At 35.2% G+C, this 21,168-nt stretch overlaps 1 protein-coding gene across 1 annotated transcript; it reads left to right on the plus strand.

Moving 5' to 3' along the window:
• The first annotated feature begins 1,738 nt into the window (after nucleotides 1-1,738).
• On the plus strand, nucleotides 1,739-20,950 carry LOC144961486 (fumarate hydratase, mitochondrial-like). The gene is made up of 9 exons (XM_078894657.1): nucleotides 1,739-1,886; nucleotides 4,445-4,564; nucleotides 7,376-7,486; nucleotides 9,008-9,184; nucleotides 9,917-10,072; nucleotides 10,395-10,506; nucleotides 11,474-11,554; nucleotides 12,419-12,622; nucleotides 13,261-20,950. The coding sequence occupies exons 1-9, from the start codon at nucleotides 1,866-1,868 to the stop codon at nucleotides 13,683-13,685; spliced, it is 1,407 nt and encodes a 468-aa protein (XP_078750783.1). The 5' UTR covers nucleotides 1,739-1,865; the 3' UTR covers nucleotides 13,686-20,950.
• Nucleotides 20,951-21,168: the final 218 nt, after the last annotated feature.

The raw sequence follows: 21,168 nt of genomic DNA on the forward strand, positions 1-21,168 counted from the left end.
CCTACTGACTACTAAGTGGAGTGCTAAACCACTACACCACGGTTGGATTTAAAGAATGAAAAAGAAATGTGAAGATGTTTGTTTTTACGCGTTTAGAAATAATTAAGAAAAGGTGTCATTTGAAGTATAATATACAAGAAAAGAAAATGCCAAATGAAAATGCCAAATGCCAAATGATTTTTCTAATGCCAAACGGTTTTCAAAAATGCCAGATTTTTGGAATCTGGCATTTAAAATGCCAAACTGGCATCCCTGATCAAAACCAGGAATGCCAGATTATTTTTCAACAAAATGCCAGGGGAAGACTAAAAAAATGCCAAAACACTCAAAAAAATGCCAAAGTCTCTTGACTCCCACCCCCACTAAGAAAACTACCCACTTTTGATAGACAATTTATTATCATATCCTGGTGGCTTGCGTGTTTTCTTTTCTTTTTTTTTTTGAATTATACTAAATTTGCTATTGAGGTAATTTTTTTACCTACTGACTACTAAGTGGAGTGCTAAACCACTACACCACCGTTGGATTTTAAGAATGAAAAAGAAATACATTAACATGAAAGGTAAATACGTAAACAGTTAAATAATTATTGACAATTAAGAAAACTTACTGTTTCGTGTTTCTTATGAAACTTAATTAAGAAAAGGTGTCATTTGAAGTATAATATACAAGAAAAGAAAATGCCAAATGAAAATGCCAAATGCCAAATGATTTTTCTAATGCCAAACGGTTTTCAAAAATGCCAGATTTTTTAAATCTGGCATTTAAAATGCCAAACTGGCAACCCTGATCAAAACTTCCGGTGACAAGATATTGGCGTTAATCGATATAAGTACTTAATACTTACAAAGGGTTGTCTTTATAAGTACTTGATAATATCACGCTTGATATTTTAAGGTACTACCCATGGCGTACTAAAAGAGTATTATAGTAGGGCTATGGTACTACCTCATTTAAGTCCATAGATTCCTAAACTTCGTTTGATTTTTTCTCTTATTTTTCTTTAAAGCTAAGCTATTTCTTTGATTGAAAATATATTTTATCATTAGGAGCCGGTGAGACGTCTACAAATAAAAGGTGAAGTAAAAATCCAATGCATAATTAATCAGAATTTGCCAATATAGGTATAATGTAACTACAACACAGAGAAGATTGAGACATTGAGTTAGTTCCGATGTTAGGCGAATATTTATTCATAAAGGTGAGTGGAGTAGGCACTTATGTTAATGATAACACGGAATAAAAGGAGTAGAGAAGTGCCAGAAGACAGACGATAAATTCTATCGTGACAAGAAGAGAGAGAGAGAGAGAGAGAGAGAGAGAGAGAGAGAGAGAGAGAGCCCTTGACCTGACTGCTACTGCATCCTTTGTCTGGCCATGAGAAGAAAGCTCTACAGTCGACACCACATGTGGTCGATGCCATCCACAGCTCAAAAGAAAGGGTGATTGTAATATCGAGACTTCTTGGGGTCAGACCTTGACATACAAACACCGCGACTGAATCCTGAAGTCACATCGGTCTCTTAGCTTATGAGTCAAATATTCAACCCAATTGTATCACAAGAAAAAAGGTTTATGTCACAATTTACTGTTAAAGAAAAAAAAAAAAAAAGCAACAGCAACAAAACGACACATTGTTCAGTACTAATTACTGATCAAATTGCTTGCTTGATAGTCAAGTCGATGCCTCACATTATAGATTACTGCTCATTCATACAGTGACTATTGCGCGCACTTTACGCGCAGATGAAACGAAAGCGAAAATAGTTGATCTTGAATCTTGAGAATTCAACTTTACTAACCGGAGTACTGCGGACGGGAAATATTTTCACAGAAGTTAAAAAGAATATTTGGGGACTTCTGCAATGATGGATGAGAAAATTAATGTAAGCTTATGAATGTGATGAAAATCCTGACACGTCATGACATAAGTGTGCACAGCCCTGTTTATGTCACAGTCACAATGCCCTTGGCCCTTGCTCAGCTTGCTGACTGTTGCGGCGCTGCGGCGGCTTGCCCAACTACACTTCCGAATCCGAACAGCCGATGGTGATATTGATAGGCCACGGCCAAAGCCAAATCAAAAGCTGACTGGTACTCATTTGCACGCTTGGGGTGTGAGATGGAATTTTACTGAATTTACTCCTCACCAAATCGCTGTGCGTGATTATTCCCAGCCAGACATTGACATGGTCTGCCAATAACCACGTCCACACTCCGACCTCAAAAGTATCTAAATAGAATGAATAATTAAAAAGCAAACAAACAGAAATATTCAGAGAGCGACCAAATGGTCAGATAGAGGGGGAGAAAAAACAAACCATAATGCTCAGAAACGGAACAAGGCCAAACAAAAAAAAAAAGATTAGACTCGTTCCAAAAAAACAAAACAGAAAGAGAGGTTGTATTTCTGGTGGGTTTTTTTTTATTTTTCATTTTTTGCGTTAAAAAAAATTTTTGGGGTCAAATTTTAAAATCTTTCTCTTAATTAAACAGGTAGCTATGGGAATACATAGCCTAGCTAGTGAATAGGTTGTTGTTTTGTTGTTTTTTTTGTCTTGTGTGAAGAAGACAGGAAAATAACAGGTGTCGGTTTTGGGCTTTGGGGCGAACAATTCGTCCACGAAATAAACAAATTCCTGGCCATTATCAATATCCTCAAAATTTTTGCCAGAATGAACAAATTATAGAAACAAAAGATGATCAATCAAGTTAACAGGTAGGTAGGTAGTGAAAATTTTAATGGTTGGTGGACTATGAACAGATTTGATGATTAACAACTTTCTTCCTGGTTGAAAATAAAAAGGCGAATTGCCAGTTTAACATTTTCAGTTCAAAGTTACAAAATAAATCCATTGATCCATTTGCTTTTTTAAAATAAAAAAAAGCTGGATTTGACATTTGATCACTATTTACTTTTATCTTGTGTTAAATATCAATTGATATTAATATTGACTGTGTTGGGACACAAATAACCACTGCCATTTTTTTCAGAATTTTTTGTATTTTTCACGCCTATTTTGACATTTTGCATAAAATCTTTCTGCCAACTTGTTACATGAACATGTGTCTTGGAATAACGAAAAATTGTCTGGGAATAATGACAGCCTATAGGGCTCCGCTTAAGCTTAGGCTTAGGCTTATTTATAAGCACACTCAATTTTCTGGCCATTTATTCAAAGATTGCAAAATTAAGAAAATCAATAAATGATTAAAAAAGAAAAATGCCATAATTCTAAAAAATACACAACCAGTTGATAAACAGGTTTAACAGAAACCCTCAAAATACTCTACAGATGGCATATGATTCACACTCCACTATTTGATTACATCTCTTGCACAGCGCAATTTAATTTACACTTCAGTGATGGAATAGACCATGCACGCCTGGATAATCAGAGCCTAAAACAGCAAGCTGTTTGATTTTGCAGTGGTTTGAAGATTCAAAGCCTATTCTACTTTCACTTTCATCATGATATATTTTTACACTTTGTTCACAATAAGAAATAAAAGAAATATAGCCCCACTGAAGTGGGTAGTAATATGCTCGAAGTCCTGTATCTCGAATGAAGTTTGTGGGTATGGGAATGGAACCCGATATGCGAGACAAAATAAGTTAACAATTGATATTTCATGTTGAATCAAATTCTGAGTGGAGAATGTACAATATTATTATGATAGCAAAATTTGACATCACTAAGACACACAAGAAGAAATAACACACAACACAGCAAACGAACTCAGAGTGCTTCACAACATGAAAATAGTTCATAACAACGAAACGGTACACACAATAAATATGTTCTCTACACTTTCCTCAAATTTTCCAACTGCTGCCAGATAAGGAAAGCTACAAACTTGTATCTTGTTAAATTTGAAGAAATATAATAACACAATTAGACAGATACGTTTTTAAATAGAAATCAAATTTGTATTTTAACACCAAAATTATATGTTTTAGATGATAATTTATTCTTTGTAGATCGAATACATTTATATATATGACCCTTTGAAATACAAATTTCCAAACTGTCATACCTAAAAAAAAGGGTTTTATTCAAAATGGAGAGGCTTTAATACAGTTTCCACGCAAGAAATTGAAAGAAGCAATGCCTGTAAAACTATTTGCCCTCAATATGTTGTTCAAAATATAAAATGATTGTAATATATAATGAAACATATTTGTATTAAAAGTCCCTCTGACATATATTAAAGGCTCTAAGCTTGATAGAAGAAAAGCTTATTTTTTATTTTACATTATTATTATTGTTGTTGTTATTATTATTCTTGTTGTTGTTATTTTTGTAATAATAGTTGTAATAATTATTATTAGTGTTATTGTTATTATTATTATTATTATTTTATTATTATTATTATTATTATTATTATTATGGCTCAGCAATTTACCCTTGAAATGTTAAGATCTATTGTTTATATGTTTCAGACGAGAATAGAAAAAGACAGTTTTGGAGATATTATTGTGCCTGCCAACAAGTACTATGGAGCAAACACAGCTAGATCAATCAATAACTTTGACATTGGTGGACAAGGTGAACAAATGCCGGTATGTTATAGAGCCACTTATTTTTATTTTTCTATTGTTTTCCTTTTTACTGGTGCTGAAACAGCATTAATTGGTGCAAGTACATAAGAGACAATAAAAATAAAACGTCCATAGTGTATTAGCATTTGTGTGACTCACAGTTTAAATGTCTTCATCTATATAATACCAGCATTGTTGATGCTCATTTAACCATTCAATTACACCCAGTGAACATAGTGAAGTTGGTAGTACAGTAGATACTTAATACCCTCAGGCAGATTGCTTGCACAAATCCCAATACACCCTATCTCCTTTTCTGTTTTTCTTTCAATATGTCAGTCAGTCTTGTTGATTTGACTTTAAGCAGAATTCCTGCTGAAGCAGTTAACTTCAATGTCATCAGAAATTTGGTAACATTGATAAAGAAGGAAAATAATGAGACATCCGGTTTTACCTTGAAGTGAAAGTTGGCTTTAATTTTAAAAGAGTTTATTTCTTTGCTGACGACATTGTACATTCTGGGTGGGGATCCTGACCTCCCATAGTGGACGGGGAGGTACATGCTGTGTCTTCTATCCCCCTCTACCCATTTTCCAATTGTTTCCTGTCATTGTCTTGGAATGAGATTACTTAGTTTTGTCCGGACCCTGGCCGGATTTGTAAACATTTGAGTGTATTCCTTTTGGTTGAGACCTGTGCTTGTGTCTGGATGAGACTTTTAGGTGATCTCAAACTAAGTACTTTGATAGTGTGCTCTTGGAATCTACATCCGTTTCCTATTTGAACCAATTCCCCTTTGTCTCACCTTTTCTTTTGTGCTTTAATTGTAATTCTAGAACTTTTTACTATCCCATTTTCTTCCTTTTTACTGGCGCTAATATGACCTTAATGTGTTGCAAGCGCCGTAAAACCCTTAAAAACAAAAACAAACAAACATTGTACATTGTACATTGCTGAGAATCCTCTGCCTAAAGGCGGATTTTCGCCTAAATGGTGGTTTATCTCCGCCCATCAGTATCACAATTCAGCTTTTTTCAATTTAAACAATACAAGAATAAAAAAAGACTCACCACTGCATCAACACCCCTCACACTACTACCATTACAACCACCACCACATCATCATCCCTACCACCCCTACTGCAACAACCATCACATCATCATTCCTATCACCACTCTACAACCACCACCACATCAACATCCCTACCATTATTACTACAACCACCCAAACATCAACATCCCTACTAAAACTAGTACAACCACCACCTCCCATACCACCACATCATCATCCCTACCACCACTACTACTACAACCACCACCACATCAACATCCTTACTACAACTAGTACAACCACCACCGCATCATCATCCCTAGCATCACTGCTACTACAACCACCACCACATCATCATTCCTACCACCAGTACTACTACAACACCACCTCCACATCACCCTACCACAACTGCTACTACTACAATCACCACATCATCATCCCTACCACCATTACTACTACAACCATCATCACATCATCATCCCCACCACCACCACTACTGCAACCACACATCATCATCCCTACCACCTATACATCATTCCTACCACCACCACTACTACTACAACGACAACCACATCATCATCCCTAATACCACTACTACCACTACCACAACCACCATATGTTGTAATTACACTTTCAACTTTTGAAATTCCTCCGAATGGTGTCAGAAATTGCTGCCAGACACATTTGAATTGCATCTCATTAAATTGTAATGAAATCAAATTTATAGGTTATAGTCGCATGGGCGGGGTGGGTCATGATCTACGCACTGAAAAAATTCCTCCTTTTTTGTGACCAGTCATTCTCACCCGTGATTGTCTTTCAAAAGAAAATTTATTACAGCTGCTGCTGCTGCTACTTCTACTACTTCAAGTACAACTACGACTTCTACTATAACAATTACTGCTGCCAAAGTCATGACATAAATGCCCATTTTGCAGAAATACTTGCAAATTCAATTGTTAATTGCAAGACATCACTCCAAACATGAAGGACAATTTTGTATGATCAAGGGTGGAAATAAAATTTCTTTTGTTTTGCCATACATTAATGCTAATTGCAAAGACTCAGGATGTGAAATAGATTTATGTTATTTATCTCAACTACTCACTACAGTACACTCTTGTATAGTCCATTCGTTTCATTCTTTCATTGCCTGCCCAATTACCTCCCCCTATGGTTTGTTACAATCTTTTGATTATGTGTCTGATGGAAATCATTTGATTGTCTCCCTTTTATTGGGCATGCTGTGCGAGCATCGTGGACTCGTTTATTTTCAGGTTGTGGGATAGACCACAGTTTATTTTTGCCCAGCCTTTATGGTTGGTTTTCCACATTCACACTGCATAACAATATGTGTAAAAACATACGCAACAATGTGCTTTATATGGTCAGGAAGACAGGAGAAATCATAATGATAATATCATGCCTACCCTTACATTAGGATAGAAACGGAACCAATAAAGCAACCTAACAACTCTTACCTTTGCAAAAAATCAAGCAATTGGTGCATATCATGTTAAGGGGGATTTAATTCTTCTCTTCTTTCTTGGAACTGGTAGCCATATTTCACAGGTTTTTATTATGATCTAAGAAAGATACAGGCATTGGTTAGTGTTAAATCCATCATTTTCTTGTTCTCTTATATGTTTGTGCCCCTTTTGTTATACAAGACTTCGATTGGAGTGTTACAAAGACTTTTGATATTAAGCAGTTTGCTGACTCATCTTCTTTTTTTTTTAAGGTCATTCATTTTTTTTCTTCTCCTGCTTTTGTTTGTCACAGATAGCCATCATCAGAGCATTTGGAATACTCAAAAGATGTGCTGCTAAAGTCAATGTCAATTATGGATTGGACGAAAAAATTGCAAATTTGATCGTACAAGTTGCTGATGAAGTAATGAATATCTTGCAAATTTTCTTTCTTTTTATTTTTTTTTGAACAACACCTTGAGATAAAGAATAAAAGAATAATGATACTGTTTTGCTTTGTATATTTACCAATAACATAACTAAGAACTGATCTCTTGCATTGCCAAAATATATAAATGTAGTAGTCTGCTAGAGTTATAATACTCATTTGAATGGAGTCTGTTAAGGTTTCAATGAGGTGAAGTGGACAAATTGAGATCCTGGTAAAATGTCTTCCACTAGATAGAGCGTTATTGATATTTTTACTTTTTAAGATCCAACTGACATCAAAAAGTAGAATAGATGTTTATGATATATTGGGTGGTCACAAAAAAAACCCCAGTATTTTCTGAAAGATTCCACTGATAATTGTAAAATTGTACACACATGTACATAAAAATCTATTTTCAAGCAGTATTTTTTTTTAATCATCACATTTAATTGAAAAACAAAAATTTGAGCAAAGTTTAAGTATAACATGCGCAAACTTCAACTTTTAAACGTGAAATGATTTGTGTAAATAACACTCACATAATTATGTGTTCTAAATGGTCAATTCATCCACCGATTTGTTGGATGACGTTCCTCAAGCTTTTCTTCAAATTTGAACTTTATTTTCCAATCTCATTATCAGAGATCAGCTCCCTGCATTCTTTAATTCTCTCCTTTGGGGTCTCCTCTATAAAAGGTGTTGTCTATTGCCTGTATACTTTTTCTGTCGACAATATCCAAATGATCCATTGGATTCAAGTCCAGTGATTGGGGCGGCCATTGTTTTTGTTTTTGTTTTGTTTTTTCTTAAAGATAAAGTCACTGTTGTTCAATGTTAGGAAACTGCTGTATTTGTTTGCTGGTATGTAAGATTGCTTCATCCTTTTGTAGTATGAAAATGCTTAATGGGTATAATATAAACCCCAATAGTCCAGTAGAAGATTGCTTTCTAAAGGCTGGATGTAAGGATCAGCAATGAACCTTGGCAGTCTGTATTACACTGAAGTGAAGAAACACTCGCAGACACCATTATCTTCCTGGAGAAGCCATTTTCTTCATGATAAAGACTTGATAAATATTTGACTGAGTATTCCTTTTATTATTACATAAACAACGTCCTTTTGACAATTTTTCTGAATTTTACGCAAAAAGACTTTCTCTCAATATTTCATTTTTTGCAATTGGTTTTTTCAAAATACCACCCTACCTATATTTTTCCATCAATTATCATGAAATTTTGTATACGTAGGGATAATATATTGGTCTATGATGTTTATGATAAATTATTAAATTCAATGGACATTTTTTTTGTTGCTATCAAGCAATAAAAGTGTTTCATCTTATTGTGACCACCTGATATATATAATGGAATGCAGTCTGCAGACTACTGCTTTGACGTCCAGTGTCTCAACAGTGCAGCTTGGTATGCTTATAATATAATGATAAAAAGAAAATAATTAAAAAATGAACAAAATAAAACCCAACGAAAAACTGATTTTGTTTTCCTATGTGATAGGTGATATCAGGGAAGTTAGACGACCAATTTCCCTTGGTAATCTGGCAGACGGGCTCAGGCACACAGAGTAACATGAATGTGAATGAGGTCATAAGCAACAGAGCTATAGAAGTAGAAGGGGGTGTGTTGGGATCCAAACATCCTGTCCATCCCAATGATCATGTCAACAAAGGCCAGGTAAGAGTAGTAAAAAATGCTATTTTAGACCGTGTCATGCATTCTTTTTTATTAATATAGTGCAATATCTACTAAATATGCTCTAATTTTTTTTTATGGGTCTCAAGCCAACAGCAATATTCAACATAGGACAAGATGTCAGGCGTCAATACAATTTTGAAAATATCACACTGTTACCAGTCAGGTACTCTTTTACATCTTAGTGTGGTGAGAAAATGTGAGTAAACAGTGTTTTCAAATACTAACTTTGCACCTTCCACTGCGAGATTGAAACTCAGGACCTACAGGTCACAAAGTATCCTACACAAAGGACCACAAAGCTGCTCATTTAAGGTCATTTAAATCGAATATGTCAAAGAGAGGACTACACGGGACGGCAGAGCCATTAAAATTCTTTGGTCACAAGAATTGGTTTCATTGTGTCTGAACCATGATTTAGTCATGCTCCTTTTGATACAAAGTCCAGCGACTTACCACAACACCATAAGCTTATCCCGTTTATGTACTAGTGCTGTGTATTGTCATGTGTGCTATTTTTTTATGAAGACTATGATCATGTAAAGCAAGACAACATGTTAAAATTGGATATTTGAAAATGTACAAAAACGTAGTGTTAAAACGCATATTATGGGAACTAGAAATAGCTGGATTATGTGACAAAAGAAACTTCTCTGGGTGATACATAAGTTTTAAAGTTTTAAAGAATTTTCTCCCTCACTTTTACTTTTGCAGAGTTCTAATGATACATTCCCCACCGCTATGCATATAGCTGTTGCCAAAGAAATTCACGAGAGGCTCATACCTGCAATTGACATGCTGAGAAATGCCATACAGCAGAAAGTCCAGGAATTCCATGATATCGTCAAAATTGGCAGGACTCATTTGCAGGTTGGTGTGCATTATGACAAGAATTTATCCTTTCGGTGTTGTTGTTGGTTTTCGTGATGTTTTTGTTTTTTTATTTACTGACCAATAAGTGTTGGCACATTTTATTTGGACTTTCTTTTTCTTTTCTTTTTTTTTCTTATTTCTTTCTTTCTTTTTTTATTTCTTTTTTTTTTTTCGATACACATTTTAGGGCATTGTTAATGGATCCAATATATAAGTACTTTCAGGAAGATCAAAAGGGTCAAATTTCATTCCTTCCTTTTTTTCCCTTTCATTTCTATATCTTTGCATGAGAAAACATAATGATTGCTTTTATTACCAGGATGCTGTTCCATTGACTCTGGGCCAAGAATTCAGTGGCTACTTACAGCAACTCAACTATGGAAAAGAAAGAATCTTTGCTACCTATCCCAGACTTCATGAGTTGGCATTAGGTGAGGATAACACTATGTCTTAGAATGGGAGCAGTAGTTCTTGTTATCCTAAAATAATTAGTGCTGGATCTACTTTTGTCCATTTAAACTTTTTAATTAGCTCTTTTATGATCATAAAGTACAATGATCTTCTGATATACAAGCGATTGATTCTCAACCCTAGCCCTCTACCTTCATGCTGTCCATTCTCCCAAGAGATTTTTGAAACTTTTCATAATTGAAAAAAAACAAAAAAAAACTCAATTACGTACTCAATCTAAAACAAATTGGCATGAAAATGGTTTTACTCAACCACAAATATCATGTAAAAATTAAAAACAATAGTTTTAGTCATATGCATATAATTTGTTTCAGAAAATGTTAATTTTGATAGTGTTAAAGTAGCCACAGTCAATTACCGAGATAGTCGGCGTCACTGTTGAATGAATTGACATATTTTAAGTATAGTTGCAAAAATGAGAAGAAAATCGGGAATATCACTCAACAGTGCCCCTGTTATCTATCATTAACATATGTGAACTCTTTGTCATTAAGTGAAAATGTCACACTATACATAAGAGACTTAGGTAAGGATTTCATCTCATAGGAAAATTAGTATGATTAAGCTGACAAAAACTAAAATTTCACATTTCTGGTCATTCCTTTTTGACATCTGATTCATTTTAACATAATACCATTTTGTGGCAATTAGTCACATATATGGTAATTAAAACTTCAAATACTCGTATTGATGGATATTTTTTTTAGGGTTTAGTAATTGATTTGTTTTTTTATGGAGATTTCTCTCGACACCCTGAGATAGATCTATAAATGGGTAATTCTTTTATTTCAAATGTCATTTGGTTAAAGGTTTGCAATTTGTTTCATTTATTTTTTTATAATTGAAATAGCAAGTTTTTGAACCATTGTTTTTTTTTTCGAAGCTTTTTTACATTGCTATATTAAGTTTCTGTTTAAATTGTAACAGGAGGCACAGCAGTGGGTACCGGTTTGAATACGTTCAAAGGTTTTGCTGAGAAAACAGCTGCTGCTATTGCAGATTATACAGGTAAAGAAAAATTAATCAATTTGGTAGCCTGTAATGTTTGTGACGTATTTGTTTTCATAATTGCCACCATTTTAGCAACTTAAATATTGAAGTTTTAAAGAACAAGTCATGTGACTTATTAGACTCAAATGAGATTTAAGAGAAATGCCTTATGTTTACTTTAGTGCCGTCTTATAGGCAACAATATACTTAATAAAAACCATTAAATTAGGATGATCTAATCACCATGCTTACTTTCTACTTTCTGAAATATATCAACAGCAATAGCACAATTTATTTAAGCGAAAAAGAGGAGGTATCGGTTGAAGAATTTGACACTTCTTAACAAAGCGAATTAAGCGACTTGTGAATAGGATGATTTACTGTTCTAGCAATTAGAAAAATATAGCTTGAGGTGTGATGACATGTCCTTTAACTTTATGGAATGAATTTTGTTTTTTTGGGGGTTTTTTGCACATATAACCTGCTTTGCCTTACAATCAAAATTGTGTGAGATTTCTTGTCAGAATAACATCTACATCTATACACATGGTCTTGAAGGCCATATTTTGATATTCCAAAAAATCAGAAAACTAAAACATTGCATCAGTCCATTCACACTTATTTATTGTAATCAATAATTTTCAGACTCTCTTGTAAAATCTGATTTCACCATAGTCAGATGTTTCATCTTTGTACAGCAGTGCTGAGGGAACAAATGAAGCATTTTGAAGATCATTGAGCATGAAGAAGTCATGTAAAGTTGCTTTTATTGCTAAATAATACAGCTTTACATTTTCATGAACAAATTAAATGAGCTTGTAGTCTCATTCCCAGTCACAAAACTTTCAATGATTTAAATTTTTCACATTAATTACTTTTCAGGCTTACCATTCACTTCTGCAAAGAACAAATTTGAGGCCCTAGCAGCACATGATGCCATGGTTGAAGTGCATGGCAGTCTAAATGTCCTGGCATGTAGTCTGATGAAGATTGCCAGTGACATTCGACTTCTTGGGTCAGGGCCTCGATGTGGTTTTGGGGAGCTCAGTCTGCCTGAGAATGAAGCTGGGAGTAGTATCATGCCTGGTAAGGCAGTCATTTTTATTTCAAGTTTAATTTTTCTTCCTTTTTTTATACAAATAGAAAAATATTAGTCCCTCTTTATACAATGTCCTTTTATGTGAGATTCAGGTTCACATTCCATTGCTGTAGAGATTTGATTTCTAATGTTCTAAATTGTCCAAAAGATAGAGAAGTCTACTCAAAAACTCAATCGTTTACTATGGCTTGTGTTTCATATTGATTATTATACTTATTTGTTTCAATTGATGTTTTGGTGAAAGAAAAATAGAATCAACAACAAAAACAAACAAAAATGTATCAGAGTATTTATGTTTTTTTAATCGTACCAAAGACTGAATGTTTCAGCTCTTTTGACTTTGTTACATATGTATATTAATAAATTTTAGTTGATTTATGTTAATTATGAATAAAATTTGTTTAATTGTTTGAAACAGCACATATTATAGCCTGGTTCACATGTCATGTATAGTATATACAATATGAATACAAAACCTGGCAAAGATAGTAGCATGACAGATATTAGAGTCTCTTTTTACAAAATGATTCCTGAAAATTTTTAACCTAAGTTTTGATGACAGATTTGATACAAAGATGAAATTTGACACTGAGGTGCGGGTTATATAAGATTCTCTTTGTTTCAGGTAAGGTGAATCCAACTCAATGTGAAGCGATGACAATGGTGGTAGCACAAGTGATGGGCAACCAGACAGCTGTAACATTTGGCGGCAGCATGGGACATTTTGAACTCAATGTCTTCAAACCTCTCATTGTCAGTAATGTCTTAAGATCTATTCGCCTAATTTCTGATGCCTGCGTTTCTTTCACTAAACACTGTGTTGTGGGAATTACAGCAAACACAGATAGGATAGAGAAGCTGAGAGACGAGTCTCTGATGCTAGTCACTTCACTAAATCCACACATTGGCTATGACAAGGCGACTAAGATTGCGAAAAAGGCACATGCTGAGGGCACCACTTTGAAAGAGGCAGCTATAAATCTACAATATGTCACCAGTGAACAGTTTGATACCTGGGTTAGGCCAGAGGAAATGATAGGTCCCAAATAGTTATTTGGAATGTTGAAAATACTCAGTTTGTTGTTGTTATCATTCCTGGAAAAGAGTCTCTGCCTCAATCAGTATTTGATTATGATTTATCTTTATTTTGATATTAATGTCATTTAAACAAACTAAAAAATTACATTTACATTTGTAAGCATTTACTGTGGGGTTTTTTTCTCTTTCAAATCGAAATGATGATGATGATGATGATAATAATAATAATAGAAATAATAATAATCTTCTTGTAGTCCTTCAGAGTCATTAGGCCCCATAGAGCCAGAGTTTATCCCCTTCTCTGTCATGTGAAATGGACAATAGCTACCCTCTGGATACGACACTAGTCTATCGCAAAGTATTTTCCATCAGAACTACCAGACCCAGCTACCTAATCACTGCTGTATGTACAATGTGGTCATAAAAAAATGTTGACCACACAGGATCAATCCCTTGCGTGTGGAGCAAGTTCTCTACCGACTAAGCTATCGTTAGAAATTTGATGTAGAAATAAAAGCTGCTGACCTCTTGATTTTCACACCATTTTATTTTTCAATATAAAGACAAAAACCACTAGCACTTTAAGTGCTGAATATTAATATTTTAGTATTTGTAGTATTTGTATTTGCAATGAATGAGATTGCAATTCGAGAATATGTGAATCAAAAGGAGTAGGTGATTACGACAAAAATATTCTATCCATCTTAGTCTAGTTGATATGCCTTTATTCAGAATTGAAGAAGTGAAAAGAATGATGTGAAAATTTACCTGGATAAGAAAATTAACATAAAAAGAATGGTGATAGTAAGTATCCTTATAATAAATTTAAAAAGTGATATACTGATGCTAATGAGTTAATAATGAAATGAAGTGAATAACTAGAAGTTTAAATGATGAGCTGAGTTGGTAATGCCAAATCAAATGAAAAGATTGAATTTGAAATCATTTTGAGAAGTATTTGTTTCAAATGTTTCAATTTTAAGTTTAAGTAGTGTAATGAGAAAAACAAAAGTTAAAAATGTAGATCTTCTATCTGGTAAAGAGGGATTCATCAGGGATTGTAATAAATGAAAAATTAAATTATTGTTAATTTCCAAACATTTATCTTTAGATTTGAAATCAAGATTATGATAAATTGAAATTCAAAAGTGATACAATACAATATGATATAGTAATTCAAATTGAAGGGACAAAAGTGATACATGGTCAGAGTGAGACAGTGAATCGTCAAGTGGCTGAGGAAATATGAAATGAAAACATGAATGGTAGTGGCAGAATAAGATTGAATGAAAATAAGACAAAAATGAAAATAAAAGTAATTAAATATGAATATAAAGATATGTGTCTCTGCAAATAAAGTGTGAAATAAAATTAAAATGTCACATAGGATGACTGAATAAATGTTTAGCTGATAATTATTGTTGAACAGATATTCCATTTTGAAATGAATAGAGATTAAAAGGAGATTAAAATTGAAATTATGGTTAGTGATCATGATAGCCAATTAATCTTAATTGAGATTTATGAAAATAAAGCATAATATATTGCTGTGAGATGAAATAGGGTTTTCATTAATTTTAAATTGAATGCAAAGTATGTTGATATCTTGACCAAGATATCTAACATTCACGTAATATTTTCATGAGTGGGGAACATGAATGTATGTATGTAATTTATGGTTTAAATGTTCAGTGGTGATCATTCTTTCTGTATTAGTCCAGTTGAAGAATGTCGAATCCTTAGATATGTATTGAAGTCACAAAATCTGATAGTCATAATGGATTCGAATCTAATATGATTCTAATTATGACTCTTTGCACTACTCATAGAAGGAGGTATGAAGAGTGATTCAAAATTGTAAAGAAAAGATATAATAAGTATATCTAAGTTTCTTGTAACATCTTGGTCTTAACTTTATATATAATCCATTTGAAATGAAACCTTACCTACCACTACAATATTTTTTTTTTAATAATTGTTTTATAAAAAGAGTGTCCTTTTGTATATTGTCACTGGATTGATGTTAACACCTTTTTGTTGCGTCCAGATTAAGAGTTCATATTGACAATGTTTGTGATAAGATAAAATAAATGTCCCAATTTTTTTTTTGATTGGTTCCAAAGTCTTTTGAAATTGTCTTCCGTAAACAAAATACGCCCTGATAGTCAGACTAGTATAATGTCTTCTTGTCAGATCGGTTTGCTAGTCAAACCTACAGTCCATAGTTCCTAATAACTTAACACATAATTTTCTGATTTAACTTATTGTTACTAAAGGAAACTAGAAGAGTCGAACGCAGGTCTGCATTTGTAACTGCTGATTCCTTGTTTTATGGATTTGGCAGTGGGGAAGATAGAATTCTTTATCACTTGCCACTTGGTTTGTAATTGGTGGTATTCCTTCCACAAATTTCTCTTCTGTGAGCTCTTGTATGGCAGATTAATAAATGGTTGACATCTCTGGTTGTTTGAATTGTTTTCTCATAAGAGTATTCAATCTGAGTCAAGCTTTCTCTTTGTTGTTTCCCAAAGGAGGGTGGCTACTCTTCCAAGGAAGATCCACTTCATATTGGCCATCTGTAATGCGTGGTTTAAGGTGGAGATTAAATTTTATTTAATAAAAAAAATTAAGTCATAATGCTCCAACTACACAAGCATTTTACATAGGCAGTCAGCTTCTACCGTAGAATCACCCTATTACTTTAGTTTAATATAATAGAGGTCTGCAAATTCTATGATTTCCCAGTTACATAACAAAAGAAAATAATAAAAAGCAATGATGAATGGCTTGTATAGCTGTCTAAGAGGATAACCTTCACAATACAATTGATAATGAATAAGAAAAACAAGTTCTAGTCCCACTTATATTTGACAATAAAGGTTAGTTTGATTTATTCTGTTTTACAAGCATTTCTGTACGTATTTACAGATTTTTGTTTATGACATCATTGAGCACTTAAACATAGCCACAGTATTTGTTTATTTTTTTTGCTCAACTCATGAAAGCTGGGGTTCTTAGCTGGTCTGGCTGTCTCTCTGATATTTAATGTTGTGTGCCGGGCTGACGCAATAGTGTCAGGCTGGAATTCCTCTTCATATTCCAGCATATGAAGGGATTGAAATCTGGTTTGATATAAATATATACATGGCATCAGATTTCTCCGTGTTAAACTTCCTTCGCCTGTCTGCGGGACTTGTATGCCCTCAGACAGTGGTATATATATATGTTATGCTCGTCTGGGAAATTCGCCACCACTGTGAGGGAAATTTGCCGCATAATTTCTGTGCTATCTATCCGCACGTGTTACTGACTTTTGGGTATTTTTTTGTGTTCTTTTATTTGTTTTTGTTGTTTTGTTTGTTTTGTTTTCGTTTTTTTTTTTTCTATGTTCAATGGCAATAACAACAAAATATTATAATAATGAAAAATTGTCTATTTTATGAGAGATGACACAATGAAAGGTAAAGACATTGCAAATTGTTTATTTCTTGTTCTTTCCTTTTTTCTCTTGCCTCTGTTGCTTTTTTGCCTCCTTTTCAGCTTTCTTCTCCATCCCCAATCTCTTTTCGCCAATGATAACTTCATTTGTCAACACTCTGTGTGATGATTTGCGCCTCGTCTTTTGGGTGGGTTTATTTTGTGGACTAATATCAGCCGCAAGACCATTGTCGATTTCAGTTTGAACATTTAAGGTCGGCCTTTTTTTGTTCAGTCGATCTATAGTTGCTTCCTCTCCTTCGATGTCTATAACTAGCTTGTTCAAAAATGAGACATCCGATTCTGCCAGCGACATTGATAAATCCAGCTTGATTATCTCTGTGTTGACCGTGGATGTTGACGGCAGGTTGTCATCCATACTGGTCACTTCTGGGGTTGACAGCGTGTTTTCATTTCGTGTTTCTAAAGTGGATGATGATGACGGGTCTTGGCTGTCAGAGGGCACAAATGCTCTATCACTATCAGGGTGGTTGGATGGGAGCATCACCCTTGAATCATATACCTATGATGTTCGCATGGGTGTACGATCCGATAGTGATGTCGTTTCTTTTTCTCTTTACTAGCCTATCCTGCTTCTTTGGTTTGTGATTGTATTTTTGACAGGGGATATTTTTTTTCCTGTAAATCCTCTGCCTGTTTGTTCTTGGTTATTTATAATTTAGCTTATGATATCTTTAGGTTATGCTTTTGATTGACATTTGTACTATTTTTGTTGGATTGCTTGTTTTTTTGTTTCAGCGGTCTCTCATATAACCTCAATTGTGTTGGAAGAGACCTAAAGCAACAAACAAACAAATCTTTCAGGTCCACAGTTCTCCAGGAAGACGTTCTGAAACCACTCCATGAAGAGCTCACTGTCCATCCATCCATTTTCTTGAAAGGACCAGTGCGTGTCCAGTGGTGCACCATGGGTAGCAAAGGATAAGACACATTTTTTGTCTTGCTCTTTGCCAACCATGGGTGGCAAAACATCTCCAGCTGCGTTGATGCAGAACAAGAGCATTATCGATTTCAGTTTGAACATTTAAGGTCGGCCTATTTTTGTTCAGTCGATCTATAGTTGCTTCCTCTCCTCCGGTGTCTATAACTAGCTTGTTCAAAAATGAGACATCCGATTCTGTCAGCGACATTGATAAATCCAGCTTGATTATCTCTGTGCTGACCGTGGATGTTGAGGGCATGTTGTCATCCATACTGGTCACTTCTGGGGTTGAGAGCGTGTTTTCATTTCGTGTCTCTAAAGTGGATGATGATGACGGGTCTTGGCTGTCAGAGGGCGCAAATGCTCTATCAGGGATCTTATTCATGTCAAATGGGTATATCCCTGTGGCATCAAATGCCCTCTGGATCATCTAAGGTCTCAAGGTCTCCTCTATGGTCTCTTTAAACAATGTTGGCCATGTAACTTTGTTTATTACCAGTCCCGGGTTAGATGAGAGGAACTCCTGACATATTCTTTTGTAACAGCCCTTCAATGTCCCAAAAACACCTCTGTCCAGGTGTTGAAGCCAATGTGTAGTGTGAGGAGGCAAGGCTATAAAATGGATGTCACCTCTAGTAGTTCTAGGACTTCGTGGCTACAGTGGGAATCTAAAATTAGAAGCTGTGGTCTTTCAGGTCCACAGTTCTCCAGGAAGACGTTCTGAAACCACTCCATGAAGAGCTCACTGTCCATCCATCCATTTTCTTGAAAGGACCAGTGCGTGTCCAGTGGTGCACCATGGGTAGCAAAGGATAAGACACATTTTTTTGTCTTGCTCTTTGCCAACCATGGGTGGCAAAACATCTCCAGCTGCGTTGATGCAGAACAAGAGCATTATCGATTTCAGTTTGAACATTTAAGGTCGGCCTATTTTTGTTCAGTCGATCTATAGTTGCTTCCTCTCCTTCGATGTCTATAACTAGCTTGTTCAAAAATGAGACATCCAATTCTGTCAGCGACATTGATAAATCCAGCTTGATTATCTCTGTGCTGACCGTGGATGTTGAGGGCATGTTGTCATCCATACTGGTCACTTCTGGGGTTGACAGCGTGTTTTCATTTCGTGTCTCTAAAGTGGATGATGATGACGGGTCTTGGCTGTCAGAGGAGACAAATGCTCTATCAGGGATCTTATTCATGTCAAATGGGTATATCCCTGTGGCATCAAGTCCCGGGTTAGATGAGAGGAACTCCTGACATACTCTTTTGTAACAGCCCTTCAATGTCCCAAAAACACTTCTGTCCAGGGGTTGAAGCCAATGTGTAGTGTGAGGAGGCAAGGCTATAAAATGGATGTCACCTCTAGTAGTTCTAGGACTTCGTGGCTACAGTGGGAATCTAAAATTAGAAGCTGTGGTCTTTCAGGTCCGCAGTTCTCTAGGAAGACGTTCTGAAACCACTCCATGAAGAGCTCACTGTCCATCCATCCATTTTCTTGAAAGGATCAGTGCGTGTCCAGTGGTGCACCATGGGTAGCAAAGGATAAGACACATTTTTTTGTCTTGCTCTTTGCCACAACTATGGGTGGCAAAACGTCTCCAGTTGTGTTGATGCAGAACAAGGCAATGACGCTATCATTTGAGGGACTGCATGAAGTGACCAGGTTTTGCATCCCTTTCTCAGCAATGACCTTGGTGTCATCGTTACAAAAACTAATGCCAGTCTCATCACAGTTCCAAATTTTCCTTGGCATGTCCTTGATATCGAGCCTCGTCATCAAGTCATCCAAATCCTGGAAATACTTTGACACCACCTCCCTCATCATCATTTTCAGCCTCGTTGAGGCACACTTCTTTGGGGTATGGATGGTCAGATCCGGACGTCTGGCTTTCAAACCATACCAGTAGTCCATACCTGCAATATCAATTTTACATATCTTTAGTACACAATCAAAATCAAACAAATCAATTTTAATGAATCATGAAAAAGACAAACAACCTCGACGATTATCATATAAAGGTTGTAATTTTTACGACTTTGTGGTGTACTAGTATGACACTTGCCTTCTGAGCTGCATGTACCTGGTTCGAGTTCCGCTCTGGTGACCCAAAGTTGAGTTCTTGGAAAAGGACCCTACTCATATTCTGGCACCATACTTAGGTGTAAAAATGAGTATCGGGCTGGTAATACCTTTGTCTTTGTCCAAAAAAAAATGGTTAAGTGTTGCTGCAAATATAAACACACAAAAAAGTTATAAATGAAACTGTACCTGGACCATCGTCCTTGAACTGTGTTTTCAGGTCCAAGTTCTTGGCTACAGTCCCCACTTTCATCAGGAATTGTTTCTTTGTCAGTGAGAAACCAGAGTGGGCAGCTTTTATAACCTTGTCACATAGAGCATTCTCTATGGACTCAGGTAAGCTTCTCTCCCTGCCAGCTTTCCCCTCTAACGAAGACCGCCCATGAATGTGATCCGAGAGTGTTTTTCTTGGGATCTTGAACTCTCGGGCAGCAGCTGCAATGCTCATCCCAGCCTTGTGTGCCTGGATGGCATTCACCAGGTCGTCTCTGGAGTATTTATTGTAAATATTTTTTGATGTTCTCCCCATTTTATTCTATGAATATAAAAAAGAGCTTCTCATTATAATTAGGTTCATTCATAGTCCAGTGAATAGCCTTCAATATCATAGCTGTAAATTTCATGGACTATGAACTTTACCCAGACATTGCATCACAAATTTAATAGATCTGTCAAGATATTATTATCACCTCATTTTAAATCGATAAATAATCATATGTTGACAGAAAATAGAGGTAGACTGGTAGGGGAGAAGAGTATTTATAATGATGAGAAAAATGGAAAGGTGATGATAGTGCAATGTTGGATAAAACTAAATTGAAAAACGGAAAAATAATATTCAAAAAAATGTAAACTGATGCAACATACAGCAATACAAATAAAACAAAAATAAACACTTTAGGTACCTAAGTAAAGCAAAACTTGGTAACACTGATGGGGACGGTCCAAAAACAATATGGCAGCAAAATTATAATTCTATTGAATCAACGAAGAAA

Source organism: Berghia stephanieae, chromosome 1 (genome assembly GCF_034508935.2).
Source record: "Berghia stephanieae isolate SIO BIC M18660-M18661 chromosome 1, UCSD_Bste_1.3, whole genome shotgun sequence".
Taxonomy (NCBI): Eukaryota; Metazoa; Mollusca; class Gastropoda; order Nudibranchia; family Aeolidiidae; genus Berghia; species Berghia stephanieae.

Bases quoted from the DNA above. Each gene is read 5' to 3' on its own strand.
- LOC144961486 (XM_078894657.1), top strand. From the start codon at position 1,866: ATGATGGATGAGAAAATTAAT. The intron at 4,565-7,375 runs GTATGTTATAGA...TGTTTGTCACAG, and splicing joins GACAAGGTGAACAAATGCCG to ATAGCCATCATCAGAGCATT. The intron at 10,073-10,394 runs GTTGGTGTGCAT...TTTTATTACCAG, and splicing joins TTGGCAGGACTCATTTGCAG to GATGCTGTTCCATTGACTCT.